The sequence below is a fragment of the Cydia fagiglandana genome, chromosome 17 (assembly GCF_963556715.1).
Source record: "Cydia fagiglandana chromosome 17, ilCydFagi1.1, whole genome shotgun sequence".
Lineage (NCBI taxonomy): Eukaryota > Metazoa > Arthropoda > Insecta > Lepidoptera > Tortricidae > Cydia > Cydia fagiglandana.
Window position 1 is genome coordinate 15,246,159 of NC_085948.1, and position 25,386 is coordinate 15,271,544.

At 36.4% G+C, this 25,386-nt stretch overlaps 4 protein-coding genes and 1 long non-coding RNA gene across 7 annotated transcripts in view; 2 read left to right on the top strand and 3 right to left on the bottom strand.

Annotated features, from left to right (window-relative positions):
* LOC134672622 (uncharacterized) overlaps window positions 1-25,386 on the bottom strand; it is a 61,398-nt gene that overhangs the window by 10,121 nt on the left and 25,891 nt on the right. The gene's annotated exons all lie outside the window — the stretch shown is intronic.
* On the top strand, window positions 1,420-9,020 carry LOC134672596 (glyoxylate reductase/hydroxypyruvate reductase-like). Its single transcript, XM_063530547.1, has 8 exons — window positions 1,420-1,509; window positions 1,759-1,856; window positions 2,322-2,470; window positions 3,159-3,348; window positions 7,103-7,266; window positions 7,761-7,925; window positions 8,415-8,540; window positions 8,884-9,020. The coding sequence occupies exons 1-8, from the start codon at window positions 1,435-1,437 to the stop codon at window positions 9,003-9,005; spliced, it is 1,089 nt and encodes a 362-aa protein (XP_063386617.1). The 5' UTR covers window positions 1,420-1,434; the 3' UTR covers window positions 9,006-9,020.
* On the bottom strand, window positions 3,430-5,155 carry LOC134672597 (uncharacterized). Its single transcript, XM_063530548.1, has one exon. It carries the CDS (start codon window positions 4,931-4,933, stop codon window positions 3,881-3,883), a length of 1,053 nt encoding a protein of 350 aa, XP_063386618.1. The 5' UTR covers window positions 4,934-5,155; the 3' UTR covers window positions 3,430-3,880.
* LOC134672612 (ragulator complex protein LAMTOR3 homolog) lies at window positions 10,203-11,890 on the bottom strand. The gene is made up of 3 exons (XM_063530567.1): window positions 11,768-11,890; window positions 11,496-11,688; window positions 10,203-10,691 (listed from the first exon to the last, which is right to left on the bottom strand). Exons 1-3 carry the CDS (start codon window positions 11,809-11,811, stop codon window positions 10,551-10,553), a joined length of 378 nt encoding a protein of 125 aa, XP_063386637.1. The 5' UTR covers window positions 11,812-11,890; the 3' UTR covers window positions 10,203-10,550.
* Window positions 12,382-22,097, top strand: LOC134672568 (proteoglycan 4). Of its 3 annotated transcripts, XM_063530512.1 has the most exons (5): window positions 12,382-14,207; window positions 15,233-15,460; window positions 16,328-16,471; window positions 21,012-21,059; window positions 22,015-22,097. In XM_063530512.1, the coding sequence occupies exons 1-5, from the start codon at window positions 12,902-12,904 to the stop codon at window positions 22,038-22,040; spliced, it is 1,752 nt and encodes a 583-aa protein (XP_063386582.1). In that variant the 5' UTR covers window positions 12,382-12,901; the 3' UTR covers window positions 22,041-22,097. The 3 variants fall into 3 exon arrangements, 2 of the variants coding, with proteins under 2 accessions (XP_063386582.1, XP_063386581.1); XR_010099353.1 differs by lacking the exons at window positions 21,012-21,059; window positions 22,015-22,097 and adding an exon at window positions 18,408-20,361 and having other exon boundaries at window positions 16,328-18,271; XM_063530511.1 differs by lacking the exons at window positions 21,012-21,059; window positions 22,015-22,097 and having other exon boundaries at window positions 16,328-20,361.

The following is a 25,386-nucleotide window of genomic DNA, read 5'->3' on the forward strand; positions in this document are numbered from 1 at the left end:
ATCTACTATGGAAATGTACTTTTGATAGTAGTAGTACGAAATGTAATCTGAAAGGAATCAAGTAATATATTCCTGTAATGAGGAATCGACATTGATTCCAATTACTAGTAATTGTAATATTCGAAAAATTGATTCCTGATTCCTCAAATGGAATTGTAGGTTCTTAGTAATTCGGTATTGTTAGATTACAAAGTAATCTGGGAATCTGTAATCAGATTACAAAGTAATTTTAAGTAATCGTGGAATCAGGAATCAATTACGAAATGCCCATCTCGGACTAAGTAGCACTGCATTCAATTGATCTTTTTGGCGAACCGCGAGTTCACAGTTCGGGGCGAACTACTAGTATACTTCTCTTTGATCAGTTCTCAGAGTTAGCGAACAAGAGAGCTGAAACATAAAAATCCCCACCGGTGTTTTAAAACGCCTCACCACTGGTCCCTATCAGTGATCTCGAGACCTTTCCGCCTGAATTTACATTATTTGAATATTTCTCATCATTCAAAGATATCATTCGAAAAATTAATATTCTCCTATTATAAAATATACTCTGGCACAGTCACTTTGGCAGTAGAAAAAGGTGGCAAGTTTACAAAATGTAGGCGCGGAGAATTGATCTGCCATAGAAAATTTGAATTTCGCGCCTTTTTGTACTGGCATTTTGGGTGTGTAGCATCATAGATTTATAATATATAGAGATACCTTCTCAGCGAGCTGTCACTGTTGCCACTTTTGTTTAGTGTACGATTAACAATTTAACACCACCTTGCTGTGGCCATGTCGATAAAGTCATATCGATAAACTATCGACATTTCTTGCAATTTTAATTTTACTTCAAAGGTTTAACGAGACCTAAAATGAACAAAAACGCTTTTATTCTTTATTGTGGTTATCAGATCACAATTTTATCGTCATGTCCCAGCAGGGAACCAAGGGAAAGTTCAGATATTTAATTAAAATACATAAATACCTACTAAAATATGTGTTCCGCAATAATTGAATTATTTTATTATATTCTAATATATGTATTTATTATTCATTAGTATTTCAATTATGTTTACGTTTAACGAAGATATTGAAGCTTCAATTAATAGCTATTTCGTTCCGCTGTGTAGCGTTTATCGATATATAACACGATTAAAATCGACTTTTCACATCCCTAAAAGAGCACACATACACGTTTTTACGCACACATACACAGCCTGGATGCATCATAAAAGGCAACACTTTATTTGAAGTTCACCTTGTCAACAGTATGGTTGTCCTTTTTTGACAAATGGCATTTTTAAAAGAGCGAGGAGAGGGAAGTGATACTAGTTGCTGCGCCGTCAAAGTGAACAGAAAACGTTGGGGCCTTGGCTCACTTGGCTGCAAGGTCTATTGAGGCCTTATGGACGTCATTTATCGGACCGGGCAGGATTGGTCGAGCTTTAAATGGGTGTGCATTATACATACTATTCCTCCATCTGTCAAACAAGTAAAAACAATAACATAACCTTCAATCACAAAGTAAGTTAACTTTTAATTTCCAAGAGTAATTAATTAACTGATAAGTTTATACAAGCAATCATGTTTAATAGTCCGCAAGTTATTATACTTAGTTTATGACATACGTTGGCTGCGCGCAGCTCGCGGTCACGCTCTGCGAGTGTGTAATTGTGGAGATTTATCTATAAAAGTTTGTTATCAATTGTTAAACTGATAACAATGGGTATATGCTCGGTTACGTTACTCGGTCTGTGTGCGCTTGTTTCGCAGACTGGAAGCGCCGAGATTGCAACGATGACGAAGGATTTAAAAGTGTTGGTTTCTTCAAATGATTATCCTGAACCGGCGTTAAAGATTCTACAGGAGCAGTGAGTATTAATTTGTCTCCGCTTGACCCAATGGTTGACTGGTAGAGAATGCCTTTAGGCATTAAGTCCGCCATTTGTACATTTTTCTTGTGTTTGTGCAATAAAGTTTAAATAAATAATAAATAAAAATAATAATTGAATTGAATTATTAATAAGTTAAAATAGTTATTTAGACTAAGTTTAATGAATCAAATGTTTTTTTCTATTTATTAATTATCTTTATTTATTAAGTATTGTGTAGGTACAGTAAGCATCAGAACAGTAAGGTGTTAAAAATTTCCTCTTATTCTCTAAACAATAAAGTTCATTTTAAAATCACTTGTTTACCCACCCATAACCATAATTTTTTTTTTAGAAATATCATTTGCTAATTGTACCCACTTATTATAATGACCACTAAATTATATTATACATTTTTTTTTAAAAACATTGTGAGGGCAATTCAAATAAAATAAAATTTGACAGTTTCACAGTTCTCCAGAGTCGGTACATCAACTTTGGTGAAGAAGGCATCACACAGAACAAGGAGGAACTGCTCCGACTAGCTCCTGGTATCTCTGCCTTGGTCTGGGTGTCACACCACCCTATCACTAAGGAACTGCTTGACAAAGCTGGTAGGTTAAATTAAAAAAAAAACATATATCTGTGTAAACATACTCTATATAGTATTTGTAGGTACTTAATCTAAGATAAATATTAATTACTAATAAAGTTTCTCCAAAATCCTCATAAGAGGTATAGGCCTCTTCCAGTTGAATTTTGTTTTTAACGAAAGTATTAATACAAAATTAGAATGGTACAAGGTTTCGCCAAACTGCTTGACATATTATTTTTTATGTATTTCTTATTCACTTTCCGTTTCATTTGCTATCAGACTAATCAGATTTACTTTTGCATTTATAATATTAGCATTTATGCATTTTATTACATACCTAAATAATTTTTGTTTTACAAAAGTACCTAGTCAACCTACAATCAATGTATAAATTTATTAAATGTTAAGTAATTTTTATCTTATTATCTCTGCAAGTATTATGTAAAGGTTATCAATTTAACCTACACTGATACATGTATATTAAAATATTCCCGCCATTCTAACGGGTGTACTTTTTTTTGGTAATAACTTAAATAAATTGTACAAAAATATATGGTATTATGCTTTTTGTTTATTTTCATTTAAGTACAACTTGCCATCCGGACTCTCACAATGATATCAAATTTTAATTCAAGTGCTACCTCCTTGGCGATGCCCTTCGATCCATCTAAGATTAGTAATTACTAGCCTTTACCGTTCCATTCCAGGTCCTTCTCTCAAAGTGGTGGCAACTGCATCTGCCGGCTACAACCACTGTAATGTAGACGAGCTGAAGTCGCGGGGCATCAAGTTGTCAAACACCCCAGATGTGCTCAGTCCTGCGGTTGCTGAGATTGCTATTGCTCTGATGCTCGGCACTGGCAGACGCTTTACTGAGAATTTGGAGCAGGTTCACAGGTAAGTTGCTGTTATGTTTGTTGTAAAAGTATGTCAATAAAACAACCAAATTATATCTAAAATGGTTATGTAATATTTTTGGTTTCAGTCATCTTTACTTGCAAATAATTAAAAAAATACCTTTGCATGTACCTAATTATATAGGTACTTATATTATGTATTATTACAAAATTATCCTTAAATGTATCTGCTAAAATAGAATACAAAACAATAATAATCTATGTATGTACCAAAATGTCTTTTAGGTATTTTCTGAAAACTATCTCATTAATATCTTAATTCTTTCTGCAAGGCAACATAACATTTAATTATACTTAGTAGTTGGATTTATATTATTATTGTATGAAAATATTATATTATAATTATATTACATAGTTTGGATTTATTTGTACCATTATGTATATTTTTATAAAACTACCTGTAAAAGTTGTGCCATAATGAATAGCAAAAATACCAGAACTGTACAACTGTTAGCTGCAAAAACAAATTAGATAGTATAAAATTAGATTTAACTTCGGCAAGCCTCGTACATTCAAGATTTTTCCTTCTCCTCATCAGAACTGTCATCCTTTCCCAGTGGTTCCTTTTTTTCTTCACCCATAGCCTCCCAATAAGAAGGTGGTGCAGACCCACTAGCTTCCAAAGAATTTTCAAGTCGATCTATCACTTGTACGGGTATCTCCAGCACTAAGTTACGGTGTGGCATCGGTATAACAGCGGTGATAGCTACGGCATAATCTCTGGCTATAATCTTAGAGTAATCTATTGATGCAAGACCCACTGGAATAGTAATTTCATCCGAGAATGTTTTGGTTTCACCACTCTGCATGGCCCCATATTTAATATCGGTTTCTTTTACATCTTCAACAATTCTCGCATCTTTCTTTCCTTTTACTGTAAAGGAATCAACTTGAACTAATTTTATCTCGACCGCCTTTAAAGTAAGATTGGTGTTGTTCTCAACTTCATAGTCAACTTTGACACTGTCACCAGGTTTCACTACGGAGTTGGCCATGGTAGCTTTAATGTTGACAATGCTCTTCTTACTTGAAAATAAAGAGGCTAATTGAAACAAACTTGTCTGTTCTCCATAAACGGTTGGTTCGGTTGGCAATCTTGGAGTCACTCCAGAAACAACAGTTATTTTCTTCTTGTAATGTTTGTTAAAGCTCAATAATTCAGGCTTTTCAAATTTGATGCGGACATAGTATTTTATATTACACCAAACTGTGTATTGTGGGCTCTTGTTCATGTATTTCAGTGAACCTGGTATGTTTTGAGGTAGCTGATAGTTAAATTCAGTCTCGTAACTTCCTGCAGGCAACGGTTCTCCTTTTACATTCTCGTAAATAATGTTTTCTACATCCACATAGTTTTCCGAATTCCTGTATGTACACAGTTGATCGTTTGACTTCTGGAAGTCATCGTCGAGGACTAGCCATCCATGCCCTTTCAGAGACACTATTATCTTACTAAAAACAGTTTCTTTGTCCAAACAATACTTGATCTTGCCTGAAACTGTGCTTCCTGGGGTGTACACCCCGTCCACTGGCTTACACAAGTTGATTTCGCAGTACACTCCCATGATGGAAATATTATGATCACGATTTCACAACAAACACGTTCTATTTCAAATGTTTTTGATCATTCATGTTAATCAATTGTTTGTTTTATCTGATAATGCTATCTCAGTTTTAATACACTAGAACCACTTAAAAGTAAATAAACTAGCTCAACTAATGGAATGTGTCATCTTTTGTTTGGAATTTTGGGCGTTGTTTGACTTAGGAAAAACCAAACAAAATTAAGAATTCAATGCAATTGCATGATGCATAGTTATTTACACTAATATACTAATTTAATTAAACCCTATTTACTGGGAAATAGAGTCTAAAATGCTATTTATGAAATGAACTTAGCTTTGACAGTTAACAGAGAGCGCGTTCAATGATAACAATTTTATAGGCTGCGTTCGGTTATTAAATTAATGACTTTTAAAATAAATGCTTGATATTTGGCCATGTCGTCAGTAGCACATGGCACTGCACGCTTGCGTGTTTAATTCCTAGTGAATTTCATTTGACCTATAAACTCTCTTCAATCCAGCTATGGGGCTGTCCATGAATAGCCCCTGTTCCCAAACTATGGGTCGCATAATTGGTGGGTCGCGAGTCGCGAGTGAATATTGAGTCATGAGTGGGCCCTAAAACTACTAGGGCATCTGAGCGTTACAAATAACATTTTATGCTCCCTTTTTAAGACGGCCAAGAGGTGGGTCACGAATTCGGCAGTTTTTGTTAGGTGGTCGGAGCTCAGTCAACTTTGGGAACCACTGCTTCAATAACTAAGTTTAGACGGCATAATTATTGGCATAGGATAGGTCTAGATTTGTATTTCAAATACCTTTCCTTTTCAAAAGTATTGCATCCAATTTAGATCCTTTTCTTTTCGGAGAAACATTGATGCCCTCGGCCATCACTTCCCAATAGGTCGGTGGATCATCCCTGGGCGAGTTTATTTCTTCATTCGCAAAGGTACAACGAGCACAGCCAGAAACGCAATGGTATTCCTCATCGCTGCATGATAGAGTTTTTATTACTTGAAATGGTATTTCAAGAGGTATATCTATATGTAAGCCCGGTAATCTAACAACAGTCATTACAGCATAATCTCGGGATAAAAACTTACAATGCTCGATCGAAGCACAATGTCCAGGAATTGTGATTTCTGCAGTAAATTTCACTATTTCTCCACCTGGTATAGTTTCATAACTATACTCAGCACCCTCTACATCGGTATAATTCTTGAAAACGCTGCCTCCCATTGAAGTGTATTGGTCGACTTCTGATATTTTCACTTGAATACCTTTGATTGTTTTATTCGTATCGTTGGTGATCTCATATTCCACTTTCACACACTCACCGGGTCTAAGCACCGAAGTCGTCATACGGGCCTTCAGTTTGACAATGTGTTTTTTACCTAGGCATCGAGGGTTGATTTGGAGTAAGCTTTTCTGGTCACCGTACACTAAAGGATCCATGGTAAGACGTGGTGTCTGAACGGAAATCACGTGTATCTCTTTTTCGTACTGTTTGTCCGGTCTGAAAAAATTCAGCATCTCAAATTTAATAGAAACAACGTACTTGACATAGCATTTCACAAGGTACTTCACCGCTGCCTTATAGTATTCTATTGATGCCGGAATATTAGGAGGGAGTTGAAAACTGAACTGAGTATTGAATTGTCCTACTGGATGAGAGTCCGTCTCGAAAGTGTATAAAACTTCGTCTAAATGAACGTATATTTCATCGTTGGTGTATGTATACATGCGTCTTCTTCTCTTCTTCGTTAAATCTTCTAGGAAGAGATGTCCACGACCCTTTAAGGATACAGTTATCGATCTAAAGTTGTATTCCTCATCGATGGCGTATCTTATTCCTCCGGATACGAAGCTTCCAGGTTGGTATGTGTGTCTCCCGCCATCATCCGCTGGTTTACACAAACTTATTTGACAAAAAATACCCATAACAAATGCGTTGTTTGGATATTGTCGCACTATTTCGTTATAAACTCCACTGTCCGTTGGATGTTCCTTTAAACATTGAAGGCAACGTGCGGATATTTCGTGTCTACCTCCGCGTCATCATTATCGTAAATACCTAGATAAGGGTTATCTATTTATCTTTAAGATATAATACTTACCACAAAAGATCGTAAGAAGGTTTGTTTATTCATCAATAATTCCTCTTTGCAGTGGGCAATGGGAGATCGGTTTCCAGAAAGTTTTGGGCCAGGAGATCCGCGGCAGCACAGTCGGTGTGTTCGGACTCGGAGGCATTGGGCAGGCCATCGTGAAGAGACTGGCCGGGTTCGAAGTTGAGAAGTTCCTTTACACTGGACATAGGGAGAAGCCACAAGGTAATTATTTTCATTGGTGAGTTTAGTGACACAATTTTAATGTTTACTACCAGTCTCCTTCGCCAATCAGCGACACCAAGGCTATTTTTGTACAATCGACGGCGCGGAGTTCATTAGATATTTATGAACTTCGTTACCTACTTCAAACGCGTAGCGCACTTAAATGTAATTTCATCATCATCATCATCTCAGCCTATATACGTCCCACTGCTGGGCACAGGCCTTCTCTCGAGCGCGAGAGGCGGCCCGAGCGCGCGCCCTTATGTAATAAAGACCCTGAATCTCGTGTAGAAAGAATACCTGTAACTCTGTGGAAATGATTCTACTGGACCGCCATTTTCAAGGACCCTAGCCTTGTTTTTTAATACACTCCTCTGCTCTTGGAGACAGGACCCTGACATCGTAGGTATTACGTGCCAAACGACTATGTAGGTACGAGTGTCCTTTTGATTATTTGCGTAGGTATCTTACTAAAACTCACAAAAATGTTTCAGCGAAGGCACTCGGCGCCCACTTCGTGTCCAAAGATGAGCTCCTGGCTCAAAGCGATTTCGTGATCCTCGCGGTGCCCTTGAATAATGAGACTAAGTTGATGGTGAACAAGGAACTCCTGGGGAAGATGAAGAAGAACGCCATACTCATCAATGTTGGCAGGGGAGGTAAGTTCCTATATTGCGAAACCAAATGTTCTAATTCTGTGTCCCTAGTGAAAAAAAGGTATAAGTCTCGGGCAGCGCAGTTGTAAATGGGTATAAGTTCCAATAAGTAACACCTATGCCCTTTTACTCCTAAGCTGCATGAGACTTGTACCCTTTTTCACTAGGGCTACAGAATTGTTGACTGACTGGCCAACAAAACTTAGCAAAGCAAAAATAAAACCAATATTTATGGACTATTTCCTTAGAACGCTCCAAGTTTGACTAAAAGGATCTTCTCTAAGCTTTCTAAATCAGTAGGTATTTTTGCTATCAGATATATCGGAGCGGCCAAGGTACCCACAAATATCTGAACACGCCTCTACTGTCAAGGCGTTAGCGTGCGTGTTCAGGTTTTTTGAGCACCTCGGCCGGTCTGATAAATCAGATAGCGACTGTACCTAATTATTATCTCCTACTACTTAATTTCTTTGACCTGTTCTGTTTCAACAGATCTCGTAGACCAAGACGCCCTATATGACGCGTTGAAGAACAAACAGATCTACGCCGCCGGACTAGACGTTACCACCCCTGAGCCGCTTCCCAAGGATCATAAATTACTGACCCTGCGCAACCTCTGTAAGTGCCAAATTTTCTTAACCTTTTCGACTCCGTGTCCCTATTATGATTATTTTACTCTTTGATGACGTCGCTGGGCTCTGCTCGGCCGACGCCTTACGACACCACGTTTTATATTGGCTATTGCACATTAGTGTGCTTAAAATAAACTATATATAATTAAATGGGTAGGTAATTAGAGCAGGACGTACACCACCACTGCCTTGTCAGCCAAAATTGTATTTATTTACTTTATTTCATAATAATTGACAGCGCAGACTTGCTTGATTTTTTTTTGCTTTGTTTTCAGTAAAATAAACTTATTTATTGTGGGTATTGGAAATAATCCCATTTTTCGTTTCAGTCGTACTTCCCCACATCGGCAGCGCCACTGTGCGTACGCGCAACGACATGGCGACCCTGGCGGCGCGCAATGTCGTCAACGCACTGAGCGGGAAACCCCTGCTCACGCCTGTGCTTTCCTGAGTGCGGTGTGGCGAGCGATCGTGCTGCCCTCCTAAGCTAAAAGGACGTATTTTCAATGAAAATACTATTTGTCAAAATTACCCCAAAACCAACAGAGTTGAAAGTTAGGTCATTAGATAGGTATTTGTCTATACTTCATTTCGTTCTATGGGCACCAAGCGGAATTCCATTGCAGAACTGAGAATTTGGTGATTATTCGGTGTTCTCGCCCGGCGGTGCGCGAACATCTACAGCAATTAATTTACTTCCTTGGACTGTATTGCCTAGGTAATAAGGGTGACGACATTTTGGCTAAAATACCAATATCTCAGTTCTGCAATGGAATTCCGATTGGTGTCCATAGCAAAAAATTAAGTACATAGAAATACCTATCTAATGACCTTACTCTCCTTCTGTTGGCGTTGGGTCCAGGCTCCATACAAAGTTACCCATGGTCCTTTAATGCAAATGCTGCTTTTTAGCTTAGGAGGGCAGCCGGTGGGACAGTGGTTACCTAATTGACGTGCCATTGGAAGGTTTCCAAAAATGCGAAATTACCGCATAGAAAAATTTTCATATGATTTTATCTATGCATAATTTAGTATTTAGAAAAAGTTTTTTAAATACCAAATATTATTTATTTGTTGATAAAATTGCTGTACAAAATGTTAAATTACTTTGAAGGTGTTTTACCTTATCTATTATAATTGAATAAATGAAATTGTTTATTACATAACAATTGTTTTCTTAACACACAATAAGTAAGTTTGGAAACAATAATAATATAACTGGCCACCCTAAGCTAAAAATGAAATCTATTCACCTATAAACAGAATTCATTTTTAGTCTAGGGTGGCCAGTTATTGTTGAATTACCCTACTTAGCCACAGCTTGGCACCAAGTAAAAAATAAGCATTAAATTACAAATAAGTAGACATTTTAGAATACAGTATCTTAACATCAATTATTTACAAACATTTTTAGGTAAGTATATTTTATAGTTTGTATTTTTATTTTATTTCTAGTTTAACTTTAGTTTTAATATTGTATCCAATGTAAGTATTATGTTTATGGTTATAAATAAAGCAAGTAGTAAATTTTAAAAAAACATTTTTATAATAAAATCATAGAAAATCGTCATTCTCAAAAATAATTGTTTTTTTAAAGATATTTTAACTTATTGAATAGTTAAAATGCTGTTATAAATATGCTATTTTTTTGAGACTGACTGATTCTAGGACTGCCACTGATTTTACCATTCAGTTTGGAAAATATTATAAGCTATCACTGCATTAACATTGAAATGACAATGACAAAGTGTGAAATTGCTCCTTCCACTCCTCTTTTTGGTGGAAATGCCACACTCTGTCACTGCAAAGTCTGTACAGAATTACAGTCGTATGGTTTTAAAATGTCGAAATCCACTTGAGAGATTACCTGTTTATGCTAAACCAGTAATTACGTGTGCAAAATAAAATGCAATAGCAATCTCTCAATCCCCGGATTTTAAAACCATCCGACTATAGCTTGATCTGACTTGGTTTGTGTTAACTAGTTTAGTCACTCTCAAGGTGCATCCTGGACGACAGCAGCCAGGTCTTTTAGGAACGGTTCTATCTGACTCTCTAGAGACAGGATGTGGCCGGTGTTGCAGTTGTCGCTGCCGATGAAAGTTATCACTAGAGGCAGCTTGTTCATTTGTATCACCTGGAAATTTAAAAGCTTTAAATGGAATTATTGTACATATTAATAAACACAAATAAATCAGCAGCATGTCTATCGCATCTTGTTTTGACGCACGTGACTTTATATGTCAAATGTACCTAACCAATATAAAGTGGTGCCCAACAAGGTAGGACAGGGGTCACCTTAGGCGGTCTGAACCACCGACTTATTTTATTTTATTGCTTATTTAATAAACTCAAGCAGAAACGGACCGCGATGGTAATTTTATTTGAAGAACCGGACCCCTAATGTAGGGCATATTATGTTGTGTTAAAAAAGAAGTTAGCAGTAGGTCTTCTTTATGTAGGTACCTACATATGTTCAAACTTTTGGAATGAATATCTTTTATTTATTTATTTTACTGACTGCATGCTTAGTAGTGAAAGCATCTTAGGTATAAATAAAATAAAATAAAAATAAAAAAAAATTCATTTATTTCAAGCTACAAGGCTCATAATTGGTTGTCAACAAATGTCAAAAATAATAATTTAAAAATTCCTATTAATATGAATCACATAAATGTAAACAAAAAATTAAAATTAAAATTGAATATAAACTATTAAAATTTGAATAAATAAAACAATAAATAATACAATAAAAGCTACAAATTACTTAGTCCTTTTTTTTTATAGGCCAAAACCCATCAAGATCTCTAGTATTGTGCCAAACAAATTTTAAATGTAAAAAGCTAATTGTCAGGTCACTAAAATATACCAGTTTCTTACGATTGAATGGTTCCTAAACGATAGAGAATGACTATAACACTTTAATTTCTTTGTATCTTACCTGATAGCTGGAATACATAGATATAATAGTCTTGTTCCTTCCTAAGCCAAGTTTACTGGCCTGATCAGTCGCCATACCGAACGTTGATATGAAATTAGGCCTCAGGGCGAGCTGCGGCGCCCTTTCAGTCACCGCCCGCACCAGAGGGACTCCATCTCTGTCCGTTATTATTATGCTATGTAAGCCATTTACTCTGTAACGTGAATAAACAAAGTTAAAACTGTTAACATGCTTTCCGCTCACTTTACGTGCAACTTGAACTGTGAACATACTTTTCCAGTAAATGGTTCAAATATTTACGCAAATCATCAACCATTATGGGGCGTTAACGATTAATTTTATTAATTTACGGAATAAAAAACAAAATCGTCTCGTATCGCGTTGAGATTGTTGGTAAGATTGACAGTGACATCGGTGACATTTGATTGAATGTGATATTGTTCAAGACATTGATATAAAATCTTTAGATTTTAACTCAAACAAACTAAGATTATTTTACATTATAGAGACAAATATGAGCTAGATTTCATTTCCATTTTATTAGTAAAACAATTATATTGCATTGTTTTATAATACATTTTAAAGGTTAATAGCATTTAAAAAAAAGTTGTTTTATCAGGCGTTAATAAAATTAACTGAAACCGACTGATATTTTCATAGACAAGTGACTTTTGACTTTTTTGTTTTGTTTTCTTTTCAAATTCAAGGTGTTTCAGGGTGTTTGCCTTCCTTAAACGATTTCATAATCATACTAATGTGACAATAAAGTCTATAAAATAATAATATTAAGACTTCCAATGAATAATATCCTTAATTATTTTCTTTAATTACTGAAGAAGAAAACTGGAATCAGTTTATCGAGAAAAAGTAATGCAAAAAAGAATATTTTTTTAGTCTATTATCAAAAATGAAAATGGCAGAAACCGATTGACATGTCTGCGATTTTCGTAGTTTATTTTTGGGTACAATAATTACTGCCTTTGTACTTTTTTGGAGTGCTAATGTGTTACTTTATAAAGCATTACATTTATTAACCGTGCGTATAAATTAAGTAATACTAAGCTAAACATGACGCAGTATGTTGCAATTCTTTGAAAGAAAAATAACTTTGGCATAATGATAACAAAAGATGTAAAAAAATCAACCTTGTATCGCTACGAGTTCGTTTTCGTCACATGTGTAACGTAGAGATTAACGAGTCATGATTATTGGCGGCCGCGAAAGTGCGAGAAAGCATACGTAACTGGTGCAAAAGTGGTTTCAGTGATTGTGACGTCACGTACTCGAAAATACGCTGTTTGGTGTGTAAATAAGTGTCGTCCGGATGCGCGGCGGCTCGCGCGCGCTCTCCGGTGTCCTGGGCAGGGCACAATTCGCGGCGTGAAGCTCCGCGAGGATGGGCGGCGATGTCTGCCCCGACCGAGAGCGCCGCCAGCCTCTCTCCGTGTGCTTGCACTAACATATCGCTTATGCAATTGTTCCACGAGCTCAAGCAGAAGTTCCCGAGCGTACCCGACCATGTTGTGTCTAGCACCATCGAGCTGTACTGCCACGACAAGCAAGCCTGTGAGACGCAACTGCACAGCGAAGTCAAGGCCTCCCTAACGCACGCGTACCACGCGTCGTCGTCCGCCGCCGCGCGCCACCACGAACACAAGCTCAGCACCCCGGCCAAGTGCCGGAACCAGCCTATATTTAAGCATGAGGCCCCTAAACTAACTGCCATTAACGCTGTCCCTTGCCAAGCACCTCAAACAGCTGTACTAAGCACATGCATTACAGATGAGAATGAAAACAATAAGGTAAACACCGACGCTAATCAAAATGTTGTTGAACCTAAAACCTTTATCAAAGAGGAAATTGTCAACAATTCCTCTCCAGTCACCGTCATAAACATTGACAACTGTTATGCAAAGTACAGTGCTGAATCACCAAGTGACTTGGAGTTGACAAACGTAACACCTAAAGAACAAGTTAGTACACCTCAGTCTAACCCACCTGAGCCAGAGAGCACAAACTATAGGATACTTAAAAGTAACAAAGTAAGATGCAATTTACATGAGAAATTAGAGAAAGGTAAAGGCAAGAAAACTATTAACAAAGAGGAACCGAAAGTGACTAGTAACAAAGAAGAGCCTAAAGTAAAGGAGGAAACCTTGGAAACTGATTCACCACCACCAAAAGAACCAGTACAGGAGAAACCAAAACGGCCGAACACACTTGATTTTATCAAACCAAATCCAGATATTGCATTTAAGCCCCACGCAGAGAGTGAGCCGTGTAGATCTGTCTCACCAGCCCCTCCAAAACCCCCAAAAGAACCCCAGGAACCCCCTAAAGAGCCAACTCCTGGGACTTACAGACCTGAAAGAGGGTTCTCAGAGAGACCGGATCGTTTTCCTGTCAATGTTTCAGTCAATGTTAACTGTCATATGGATTATGGCTACGATCCATGGTTAGAAGATTATCACAGTCCGAGACCAATAACATCGGTTAATTTAACAGTTTGTACACCAACATCGAACATGGCTAGTCCAGTGAGAGATAGGGAGGATGATTTTGAAGGGCATGTGTTAGTGACGGTGAGCCCTAGTACAGCGCGGGCGCCCCCGCGGCGTCGGGCGCCGCCCCCGCCCGCGCCAGCAGCCGCGCAGGAGCGCCTGGAACCGAGGCCGATGCGCGCAGCGCCTGCACCACCAGAATCTTCACATAGTGAGTCTCTTCTTTCCGTCCTGTTACCCCCTGCTGGGGGTTAGCCAAGTAGATTTAGGGCGACCATGTTTCCGCACAGTGAGTTCTGTTTGTAAAAGATGACTGAATTAACTATTTACTATACATGTTGTGGCCAGCTCCCTAAATTGATTTTTATAAGATAAAGGCAGCACTATGTTGTGATACTTGTGATTAACTTAAGCTCCATTTTCAAATCCAACATACTTACTAAAATGTCTGTTTTATTGCCCAATCCACTAAAGTGTCATTTTATGGAACTTGCTAACTATGTTAACAAACCGCCTTACTGAAATCATTAGTAATGAACTTTAAAGGGCCGTCACAATAGATCAATGCTGGTCGATGCGACACTCAAAGACCCACAACACCACAATAATAATAATACTGAAATCATCATTCAGTGACAGTTTCAATATGGCTGTTGGTTTACATAGTTAGCAAGTTTTATAGAATGACACTTTACCCAATTCATTAAAGTACATAGAAGATCAATTTTATCCTTGGTTTTACTCATAAATATTGATATCTTCCCTTTCTATATTATACGTTGGTATTGGCTTTGTCTTGTCTCATTGAATATGCATAAAAAATGAGTGGGTTGGTGACTACTTTTACATCATTGAATAGGTAACGGACGGGTAAACTTTTCTTGTTACTGTTCATTACATGCATGTTGATTTTATTTTATCTAGTTCTTTTATTTATATGTATGTATATATAAATGATCTCGGAAACGGCTCTAACGATTTCGATTAAATTTACTAAGATATTTTTGGGGGCGATAAATCAATCTAGCTTGGTTTTATCTTTGGCAAAACGCGCATTTTTGAGTTTTTAGATGTTTAATCAGTTTTCGTATCATACGACCTATAACCTGAAATGATCTGTCCTGATCACTATACCTTCAGACTTTGTTTTAACTTGATGAGACTGAAGTCCTAGTTGTTAGCCAAGCTAGTTGCTAGCCAGAATTTATAATTCATACATAAAATTATCCTAAACAGTTTCAGACCGTTCCCTCATCGAGCGTCAGAAAGAACGCCTCGGGCGCCTCGCGCGGGCGCTAGCACAGGAGCGCACCCGCCTCGCGCAGTTGACTCGAGAAGCTCGCGTACTAGCGGCACCTTTACCATCACCAGCGCAACGACAACAATTGAGAGATGATGTACAACGCTTGAGGGCACAGTGCGATCATCTAACCAAGCGTGTAGAGTTGTCTGCGCCGAGTTTAGGTAAGGCTTTACAGTACTTGACCTTTGCAGTTGACTTGGGAAGCTCGCGTACTAGCGGCACCTTTACCATCACCAGCGCAACGACAACGATGATGTACAACGCTTGAGGGCACAGTGCGATCATCTAACCAAGCCTGTAGAGTTGTCTGCGCCGAGTTTAGGTAAGGCTTTACAGTACTTGACCTTTGCAGTTGACTTGGGAAGCTCGCGTACTAGCGGCACCTTTACCATCACCAGCGCAACGACAACGATGATGTACAACGCTTGAGGGCACAGTGCGATCATCTAACCAAGCCTGTAGAGTTGTCTGCGCCGAGTTTAGGTAAGGCTTTACAGTACTTGACCTTTGCAGTTGACTTGGGAAGCTCGCGTACTAGCGGCACTTTTACCATCACCAGCGCAACGACAACGATGATGTACAACGCTTGAGGGAACAGTGCGATCATCTAACCAAGCGTGTAGAGTTGTCTGCGCCGAGTTTAGGTAAGGCTTTAAAGTACTTGACCTTTGCAGTTGACTTGGGAGGATATAAGATATAAACAATATGATCTTTTACCAGTAATTGTCAAAAACTTTGGTAGGAAACCGGATCAACCCCAGTAAGACTTCTAGGATGGAAGGTCAGATGGCAGTCACCCTCGTAAAATTCTTTATCTGCGTCAGTGGAAGTTATTGGCATTTATAAGTTTATAACTATCATACAATCATGTAATATAACTATGGGTGGTATTCGATCTGTCCAACATTTTTGTCCAATGTGTATAGCGCATCACAATCTTGCTTAATGAGAAAGTGAAACGCAATGGCATAGAAAAAGAAATTGGACAGGTGGAATACCACCCTAAAGCGGACGGTTGCACATTTCAGAGCAAGAAGAGTCCGATAACTTCTACAACAACATCTACACGGGGCAGCGGCCGCCGGCCTCGTGGAAGTGCCACATGTGCACGTTCCTCAACCACCCGCTGCTCGACAAGTGCGAGGAGTGCGACATGCCGCGCATCGTCATAGGTACGTCGCCCGCGCACACCCTCGACTCAGGCTTCGGATCCTTCCGGGACAAAACTAGGAACAGACAGTTAACTGACGCTACGGACAATGTGGGCTGTTAAAAAAAAAACAATTGTGGCCCGGATGCGAGTCCTTTAAGCCAAATGTGTCATGTTTTCTTGAGAATTTTTAAAGTGTTAGATTAACTAGCATGTGCTTGTGACCTGCATTAACATTGAAGATACCAACTAAAGAACAAATAGTGACTAAAGTGAGTTGGTATTTTCTTTCCCAGTTTGTGTTGTTACAGTGAAGTGAAGTTTTCTACGAGTGGACTTTTTGCATGACTTTAATGTTTTGACTGGATTAACATTTAATTCCTTTTTTATGTGTATATATTGCTAAGATTTATTATGGGCAGTTTTAGCAGCTGAAGACAGGAAAAGAATTCGTTTTCCTAGTGATGGTTAAAGTATTGAAAGTATTGTTTATAAAGGGTTGTTACCAAAATTAAATATTGGGATAATAGTGGCCTTTGAAAAAAAATAAGAATGAAGACTTATGGTAACATTCCATTTCTGACCGCAGCTGTACTACTGGTACTGAACGCATCGGTGTTAATGTCAATTTCCATAGTAAAATGAACGGTAGTGCAGCTGTGAAAATGGACTGTCACCTTTACTTTTTGATCAATGGATAGGCTTTTGTTTCATACTAAATATTGTTAGAGTCAGAGTATTTTTTGCTCCCCAAATATTTTACACACAATTTTGACGAAGTGTTTCAACACTTGATGATATTTTTGGCTGTCTGGTAGATGTTCCCGACTACTGCCAAATAACCAGAAATGCCATCAAATCGTAATGAATTCGTCAAAAATGTGTCCAAAGAAATTGACGTTCGAAATGCCCGTGATATCGATCGTTTTAGGATTATGAAACAGCAGCTTATCTGAAGATTAAAATATCATCTTTAATATGTTTAGATCTCTTTGTATGTTATTAAAAATAAATAAAATAACAAATTTATGTAGGCATAATTTAAATACACAGGTAACGCGAATACAGAGGCCTTCCTACTTAAACTTATTGTTGAAAACGGATGATGTCTATTTCAAAAAGTTCTTAGTTAAATGCACTGTCTGTTAGGGTCGCTTTAATTGTATATTATGGTTAATATATGAAATTATACAAAGATTATTAGAATTGTTAGTTTGGTATCGACGATATATTTATTGTTTTCGTGTATAAGTTGACTGAGACATCACTTCTTAACTTGTCACTGAGACATCACGAGATCTCACTTAGACTATCTGCGCCTTGCCAAAAAGTCTCCTAAATTATTTATTTGTCAGAAGAGTTATTATTGCTCAAATTTATATTGCTCAGTTTGCACAAATTTAAAACTTAAAGTAACGCAACTTTATCTAAATGGAGTGGTTCACGCACAAAAATCTTTATTGCAAAACTAGTTAATTCTACAAAAAACACTTATGTTAGAAAACGTGTAGGAAAAGGCAAAAATTAAAAAGAAAGTTTGATATTGCGCATTATGCAACTATGAAATTCCGTTCTTAACCTGTTTTAAGGATATAAGGACATACTGTTTACTAAGCCAGTAAAAGTAACGTTTTAAAATATATTTACAATTTTCCAAATTATTTTTTTTACTATGGATAATTTTTTTGAGCGCTCCTAAATCAGATTTTAAAGATGGACTAACGTAGTGACGATTTTTCCATTTAGCTACTAAGATTTTAATTAATTTTTACTTTTTAATGTGAAGCTTAAAATGTAGCTTACTTCCTGACATTCAGAATCTGTGGCCCTAGTGAAAAAGGGTACAAGTCTCACGCAGCTTAGGAGTAAAAGGGCATAGGTGTTACTTGGAACTTATACCCATTTACAACCGCGTTGCCCGAGACTTATACCTTTTTTCACTAAGGACACAGAAATAGTTTTTATTAAATGTCAAAAATATATTGTTTCTTATATTTAACTGTGATAGAAGTAGGACTTTATGTCGTAAGGGAGCGGTTTATCGCGACAACGCTTTATCGTCGCCTATACGTGACAAAAAGGTACTTAATAAGATAAAGACAATAATTCGGAGAATTGTGTGTGCAATATCGAGTTGTCACGTATTAAAGTGATTCAGTTTGGAAACAGTATGACGTTGAAATGAAATAAAACTTAGGGTTTCAATAGGTATGTATAATCTAGGCATCTATGTTTGAAGTTTGAACACATTTTTTATGCCGTGTGAATACATAAGGTGGTGACTGATAACATATGCCGAGCTTTAGAATCGTGATGATAATAATCGATGTATTTCTATGCAATACGTATTGCAAAGTTTTGAGATTTTAAGTACTTATTGCGGTTATATTTTGTTGTAGGAATTCTAACCACCATAGGTGATATCTATTGGCATACCATACAGGTTTGGTGACATTATAACTTTATTTTTTACTACTTTTTCCACTTTTAAATTTATTCTAAGCTTAATAGCATCGTTCGCAGGGGTTTGTGCTTGTTAAAAATTAAATTATGATTTTTTAAATCAGACATCAGATAATATTTAGTAAGTTATTAAATATATCCAACTTTGCCTTACTAGTCTAGATTTAGCATAGATTTGTAACATATCGTTAATATAACTCCACTGATATCAATTCAAGGAACTTGACTTATAAGCATTTAATCGCCTTGGACAAAACAACATAGAAGATAACTATAATATTTTTTAAAGGTGACATGATGCCATACTTTGCGGGCTGAATATGTTCGGTTGATAAAATATAGAAGTTTATGTAAAACCAATTTCCATAGTAATTTCGGGGTTCATCTCATCTTAAATTAAAAGTCATCCAATAGTACCGTGACGACTGAGTCATAAAGATGACTGCTCGAAAAAGCCCTATCACAAAAGACGAAAGCTACTTGAATCACAATTAGGCTATGAAGACGGTGATAGATAAAGTACGTTGGTCCGCCGGACCTATTTACAATAACTTGTCAACCCTATCATCGCTATAGACGTGATATAATGACATTGAAGACCTAGGTATAATAGACATACACCCAAGGCCAAAAGTATGGAAACAACGTTGTTTTCTTTAATGTCTCATGTATCTATCTTTGTTGTATATTTGTATCCTAAAATTTGCATTGGGCAACCCCAAAATATTAAAAATTCCCGCTACATATCAAAATATCCTAAAATATTGTCGAAAAGAAAAAAAAAGTTAAGACAAAGATGATAGTTGAGACAGTCTTTTCAAAAGGGCTTATTTCTCTCTGGACACCATACAAAAATCCTCCTCTCCATCATAGCCAGCATTTGAGTAATTTACTATTCAAATGTTCTATTATTAATTTTACCATATTGTTTTCAATTCGTCAATGAATAATATAAAATCAAACTTTTCTATCAAAGTATAAGCTTGTTTTCATACTTTTGGCCTTGGGTGTAAAGTTGTCAGTCTTGTCTGTGAAAAAAGGTACTATTTAACTTTATTGCAAGCTTGTGTAATGTTTACAATAATATCAACATACCAACACCATTTAGTATGCATCAGCACTTTTATTGAACTTTTACAAATAAATATTTACAATTAGAGATTTCATAAGAGATTGGCAGTTTGCTCTAGAATTAATCTTCAACACTTAATATCACAATAATTTAAGAAAAGTGTGTAATGTTATTGTAGTAGCTTTTCTATGCAATATTTTTTTACACAATTAATAATAAAATAAGCATATAATATTGTAGGCTAAATTGTTGATTTGTTATTATTTCGTAGGTTCAAATGTGTTATATATTAATTATTGTCATGTTTAGTCTGGAATAAATTTAATTATGTGATCAATGAATTTATGTATATTGAGAATAAATGATTACTTTTAAAATGAGTTATTTTTAAGACACCTTAAGCTACTAAAATTAGGGCATAATTTTAGTTAGGATATATATTTTTCATTATTCTCTCATTAATATTAGTATTATCGAACTACTGAATGTTTAAAACGTCATTTTGAGACGAAAAGGAAATTTAAGCGGAATAGTGGGAGGAATAGGAAGTATTGTAAGCATTTTATTGCAAGCATTATACACAAACACACAAAACGATAAACTCTAACAGTAAATGTTAAAAAAAACATGCTTGTCCGTATTGATTACATTTTATTAAGGACAAAGATTCCATAAAAATTATAGGTATGTTATTGTGATTAAAATAATAAAAAATATTACTGAATAAAACTAAAAAATATAACAATTCCTCAGGTAAGTCTTGATTTTGTTTTGCTTTTAACACCCCTTAACGAGTGTTGTCAGTGGAATGTTTTGCTATAAGTATTCGTGATTTTTTTTTTACCTTTTGACCGCCACGAGTGTTAAGACTATTTAATATAAGTTATAATAGGCAATAGTAAACTTTATTAGATATTAAGGTTTATTTTTTTATATTGTAACCTTTGTCGGCTCGGCTCAGACCGACTGTGGCGGTCAAAGGTAGTTAATCAGTTTAAAGTATGATTAATAGTGTGCTCTCCTGCAGTTCGAGCTCACGAGGGGATCACAGTGCGCCTGGTGCCAGGACGCCGGAGTAAGTACATACACATTAGCTAAAACTAATCTACATTAGCTAAGTTGTAAACCACGAACATGTCGGCTAAAATTGCAAAAGGTCCGGTGGGGTAAGATAAACTATCTATTTTACCCAGGGTGAGAAGAAACAGTATGAATTCTTTTTACGCCATTTGACCTTAAACTGTACTCATGCACATAGTTCAAGCTCAGTGTTAACATTGCTTATTGTAGTAGGTATTAGTTGGACAATCTTGCAAACAAGAATGCCTGGCTAAATGTACTTAAATCAGCTAAGTTTGTTGAGACGCGACAGTGACATATTACTGTGTTCTGTTCCTCATTAAGGTTTTGATCATTAATCATATCCATACATTATTTGTCATTGTAATGATACACATATTCATACATTATTTGTCATTTTGTAGCCATTGTAATTGAATTAATAAATGTATGGTGAGAGTATGAAGTAAATCATATGAGTGGTGTCTATCGTGTATGACGTAGAAATGATTTCTTGTGTCGCTTATTGTATTTTGGTTGTAACCTTGTTTAGTTATCATAACAATAACATTGTAGATGTAGCTAGAAACTTGTTTGTTGATTTATGACATTATGTTTAAAGCCTTAGAACGCTACTGAATAGTTAGAAATTGGACTCCTCTTTTTTAAATATTTATTTCCCCCATACAGCAGAAAGTATTGAATTGTTGGACTAACCTCGATAAAAATTAGGTATTAAAATACCGGTTATTGAGTGTTAAGTCCGTACAAATCGTTGCGATCAAAGATCCTACGTACACCTTCTGTGTCATGTACCTACAGATGACAGTGGCGTTCATAAGGTTAAAATTTAACCTTATTTAATAAAGTGTAATTGGAAATAAACCGTTATATCAGTTGTTTTTAATCGAGAAAGGAACAACTTCACTAACATATTGGCATTTTATTGAAATTGACTGTTTAAATTTCAGAAATTGTTCGTTCGTGGGTGTTATGAACGACGCTCCAGACATGAATTCTCTTAAGTGCAGTAGTACCAACGTAGACACACTAAGGCCCACTTGCACCATTCCACTAACCCGGGGTTAACCGGTTAAACCTGGAGTTGCCATGGTTACCAGTACTATTTGACACTGGGTTAACGGTTTACCCCTTTGTGTCACAAATTTTTATTAATAATACAATTTTTAGTATGACAAGCGTACAGTAATGTATGACTAAAATAAGGGAAAAAAAAATTGTCAATTTTGAAGGGGAAGTATGTAAATAGGTGGTTGGTATAGATGACCACCAGGACGAAAAGAGTTACCCGGTTAACCCCGGGTTAGTGGGATGGTGCAAGCGGGCCTAAACGGCCATTATGTACCTTATTGAAACTACAAAATGGCTAGGGCTACAAACTGGTTACTTAGTGCGTCTTTGTGTGTACCAGTGGCGGCGCGTCCATAAAAGCCGATTCCTACCGGCTTGTCTGTTTTTCGACGTTTGAGCAAAGTTGTAAAGGAAATATGTAAGCCAAATTAGCCCCGGCTTGCCTATGGATATGTTTGACGCGCCGCCACTGGTGTGTACATAAGTCGAAACGGATCTGTGATATTCGCATTTGGTTAGTTATTACAAAGTCTGATATACTTATTATTATTTTCATCGACAGTTTTGAGTTCACATTCCAAATTTTGTAATATCGTTGTATTTTCCTATTCTCAATGAGTGCTGTTACCAAATGCGAATAACTGTTGTTATTTTCGTTAACTGCTGCACTTAAGGTGAATAGGGAATTATGTACGACAAGACCTGGCTGACACTGCCAGATGATTTTAGACTTAAAGGTATTCTTAATAAGGTACGGATGAACTGGTTCATTATAATCTACGTAAGCTACGATACTTCCTCGAACGCCTTACATGAAACCAGTATTTTACCGTCTTACTTCAATATGATTAGACGCTTTGTTTACACAGGGCGAATATTTTGTAAGGTGACAAGCAAAACTCACTAATCAATAAAAAATAATTAAACAAAAATCAACCTTATTTTAATAATAATATGGTTCACTATGGCTATGAACTTGTGGTGAGTTTTGGTTGTCACCTAACGATTTGTACCTAATGTATTTGCCAACTTTTTCTAGTTAGACCAGCCTGAATGATAGACACGTTAAATCGTTAATGGTGACTGAGTGATTTACCACAAAATAATGAAGTCATAATTTGTGTATCTTAGCGAGAAACCCACACGTAGGTTTTTAATATTTTTAATGAGCCGAGCAGAAATGTTTAATATTTTTAATATGAAACTCATGGTTGATTAGGAGATTTTTTTTAAATACGAATGATTCCTTAAATTATCAATTATTTCAGTCATTTTATAATTCACAGAAACATATTTTAGGTAGGTACATTTCTAGTTATACCCTAATAAATGGAACCATATTTGGAACTATGCACTGAAATACCTACGTTCTTTGAACTTGAATAGGTTTGACTGTAAAATTGCCTGTATCATAGACGACAGTGAAAGTTATGGCTTAACGAATAATCTCCAATTTAGAGTAACACAACAGCTGTCTTTATAGTTAAGACAGGTTAAGGATCAATAATTACATTTTATAATCTCGATATTTTAACGTTTGTTATTTCATTGTGGTAATATATACCTAATTAAAACAAAAATTCTAAATTTCATGAAGCAATATTTAAGTTTAAGATTACTTAAATTTTATTAAGGTTTAAGATTACTTCACTAGCTTCGTGACCCAAAAAGGATCTCTGAAACAAGAGAATGCCACTCACTCAGCCCAATTCTGCGTCACATTACGTTGGGTACTCCTGAGTTTAAGTTAAAACAAAAAATATTATTGTCTTTTGAACAAGTCACTGTGATTTCTAGTCGACTCTCCGAATTTCTTTACTATAAAATGTATTAGTATTATGTTTACTTGGGGTGTTTTACAAAAGTTTTTATACTGAAAAACTTTCCTCTCAAAAAATCTTTTTGTTTAATATTAATGATCATGAAAACTGAGCTGTTATATAATAACACACCATAGTTAACATGTTTCAAAGTACATATTTATTTCTGATTAGTCATTTGCCTGACGAACGTATTACAATATATTACAATACCTACACTACACCTCAGTCGCCGTTGTTTTTCAAAACGCTTAACGGATATAGAATTCTGGTAGACACATAACTTTTCCGAAACGCACAAAATACCTGATTGTTTCGCAATTTAAGGACGACATCTATACAATGAAACTTGCCGTAGTGATGCTGGTTCACTTTAACATAGCCATCTGACTTTTCGCCGAAGGACTTGGATAAGTCACATTTTGAAAGGTGTCTTTATATTTAGGTACTTGTCTCGGCAAAGCGGTAGGTAAGGGGGACTATCTCGATTTCGAAATTTTCGTCTTTATGCCACTCCATTCTCGATAAACTTAATATTCATAAAGTTGGTGGCAGATGTTTTTTGAATTTCGGTCGTCGCGGTAACCTCCTTGGATGGTATTTCAAATTTATTTTGTGCTTAACAGTTCGTCAGGTGACAAGCAAAAGTCACTAATTACTAAACATAATTTGTGACGTTCCACGGCAAAAGGTACCTTATGGTGGCTGGCTCTTACGTCGCATAGCACCACAATAATATTGGAGCGGCGTTAATAATAGCGTAAGCGCCAACCGCCATAAGGTACCTTTTCCCGTGGAACGTCACATTTAAACAAAACTCTACCTTCATCTAGTACTAATATGGTTCACTATGGCTATGAACTTGTGGTGGTACTTAGTGACTTTTGCTTGTTACCCGACGAGTTGGTTTTATTCCAGTCCATTTTCTGCCTTAGCACAAATACTCGTAAAGCGTATATTTAAAACACACTGCCGAAATCGTACGATGCCTGTAATATTATCTTTATAATTATGACGATAAGGTAGAAAATTAAATGTAGATAAACTATCTGTCGAGCACAAAATAAAGGATATTCGCGCGTTTAAATTACATTATTTCTCGGATAGGGTAGTGTAAACAAACTTAAGGTGGATATGGACTTAGGAAGAGACAGGGTACTCCTAGTCCAACACATAGGGCTCCAGAAATAGTGTAAATTAAAATGCTTTATAACATTGTAAGTACCTATTATGATTTACGCATAGTTATTTTGCGCTCAGCTAGCACGATGCCTTTATTGCCGATGTAGAGCATTCGTATTTTAGTCTCTTTCTACCGAACTGTGTAAGTGTGAGAGGGACAAATGTTTTATTTCGTCTTTAAAAGTATTGTGTTAAGTTTATTTTGTAATACTCCACGTCTACTGCTAGTATTATGCCGGCTACATACGT

What these genes read in the sequence shown, in the direction of transcription:
- LOC134672612 (XM_063530567.1), bottom strand. Translation starts at nt 11,811, where the DNA reads ATGGTTGATGATTTGCGTAAATATTTGAACCATTTACTGGAAAA. An exon ending in TTGAACCATTTACTGGAAAA is followed by an intron (nt 11,689 to 11,767) that starts GTATGTTCACAG and finishes TTCACGTTACAG; the next exon opens with AGTAAATGGCTTACATAGCA. An exon ending in CTATGTATTCCAGCTATCAG is followed by an intron (nt 10,692 to 11,495) that starts GTAAGATACAAA and finishes TTAAATTTCCAG; the next exon opens with GTGATACAAATGAACAAGCT.
- LOC134672568 (XM_063530511.1), top strand. Translation starts at nt 12,902, where the DNA reads ATGTCTGCCCCGACCGAGAGCGCCGCCAGCCTCTCTCCGTGTGCTTGC. An exon ending in ACCACCAGAATCTTCACATA is followed by an intron (nt 14,208 to 15,232) that starts GTGAGTCTCTTC and finishes TATCCTAAACAG; the next exon opens with TTTCAGACCGTTCCCTCATC. An exon ending in GTTGTCTGCGCCGAGTTTAG is followed by an intron (nt 15,461 to 16,327) that starts GTAAGGCTTTAC and finishes TGCACATTTCAG; the next exon opens with AGCAAGAAGAGTCCGATAAC.
- LOC134672596 (XM_063530547.1), top strand. Translation starts at nt 1,435, where the DNA reads ATGGGTGTGCATTATACATACTATTCCTCCATCTGTCAAACAAGTAAA. An exon ending in ACATAACCTTCAATCACAAA is followed by an intron (nt 1,510 to 1,758) that starts GTAAGTTAACTT and finishes CTTGTTTCGCAG; the next exon opens with ACTGGAAGCGCCGAGATTGC. An exon ending in AATTTGGAGCAGGTTCACAG is followed by an intron (nt 3,349 to 7,102) that starts GTAAGTTGCTGT and finishes TCCTCTTTGCAG; the next exon opens with TGGGCAATGGGAGATCGGTT.
- LOC134672597 (XM_063530548.1), bottom strand. Translation starts at nt 4,933, where the DNA reads ATGGGAGTGTACTGCGAAATCAACTTGTGTAAGCCAGTGGACGGGGTG.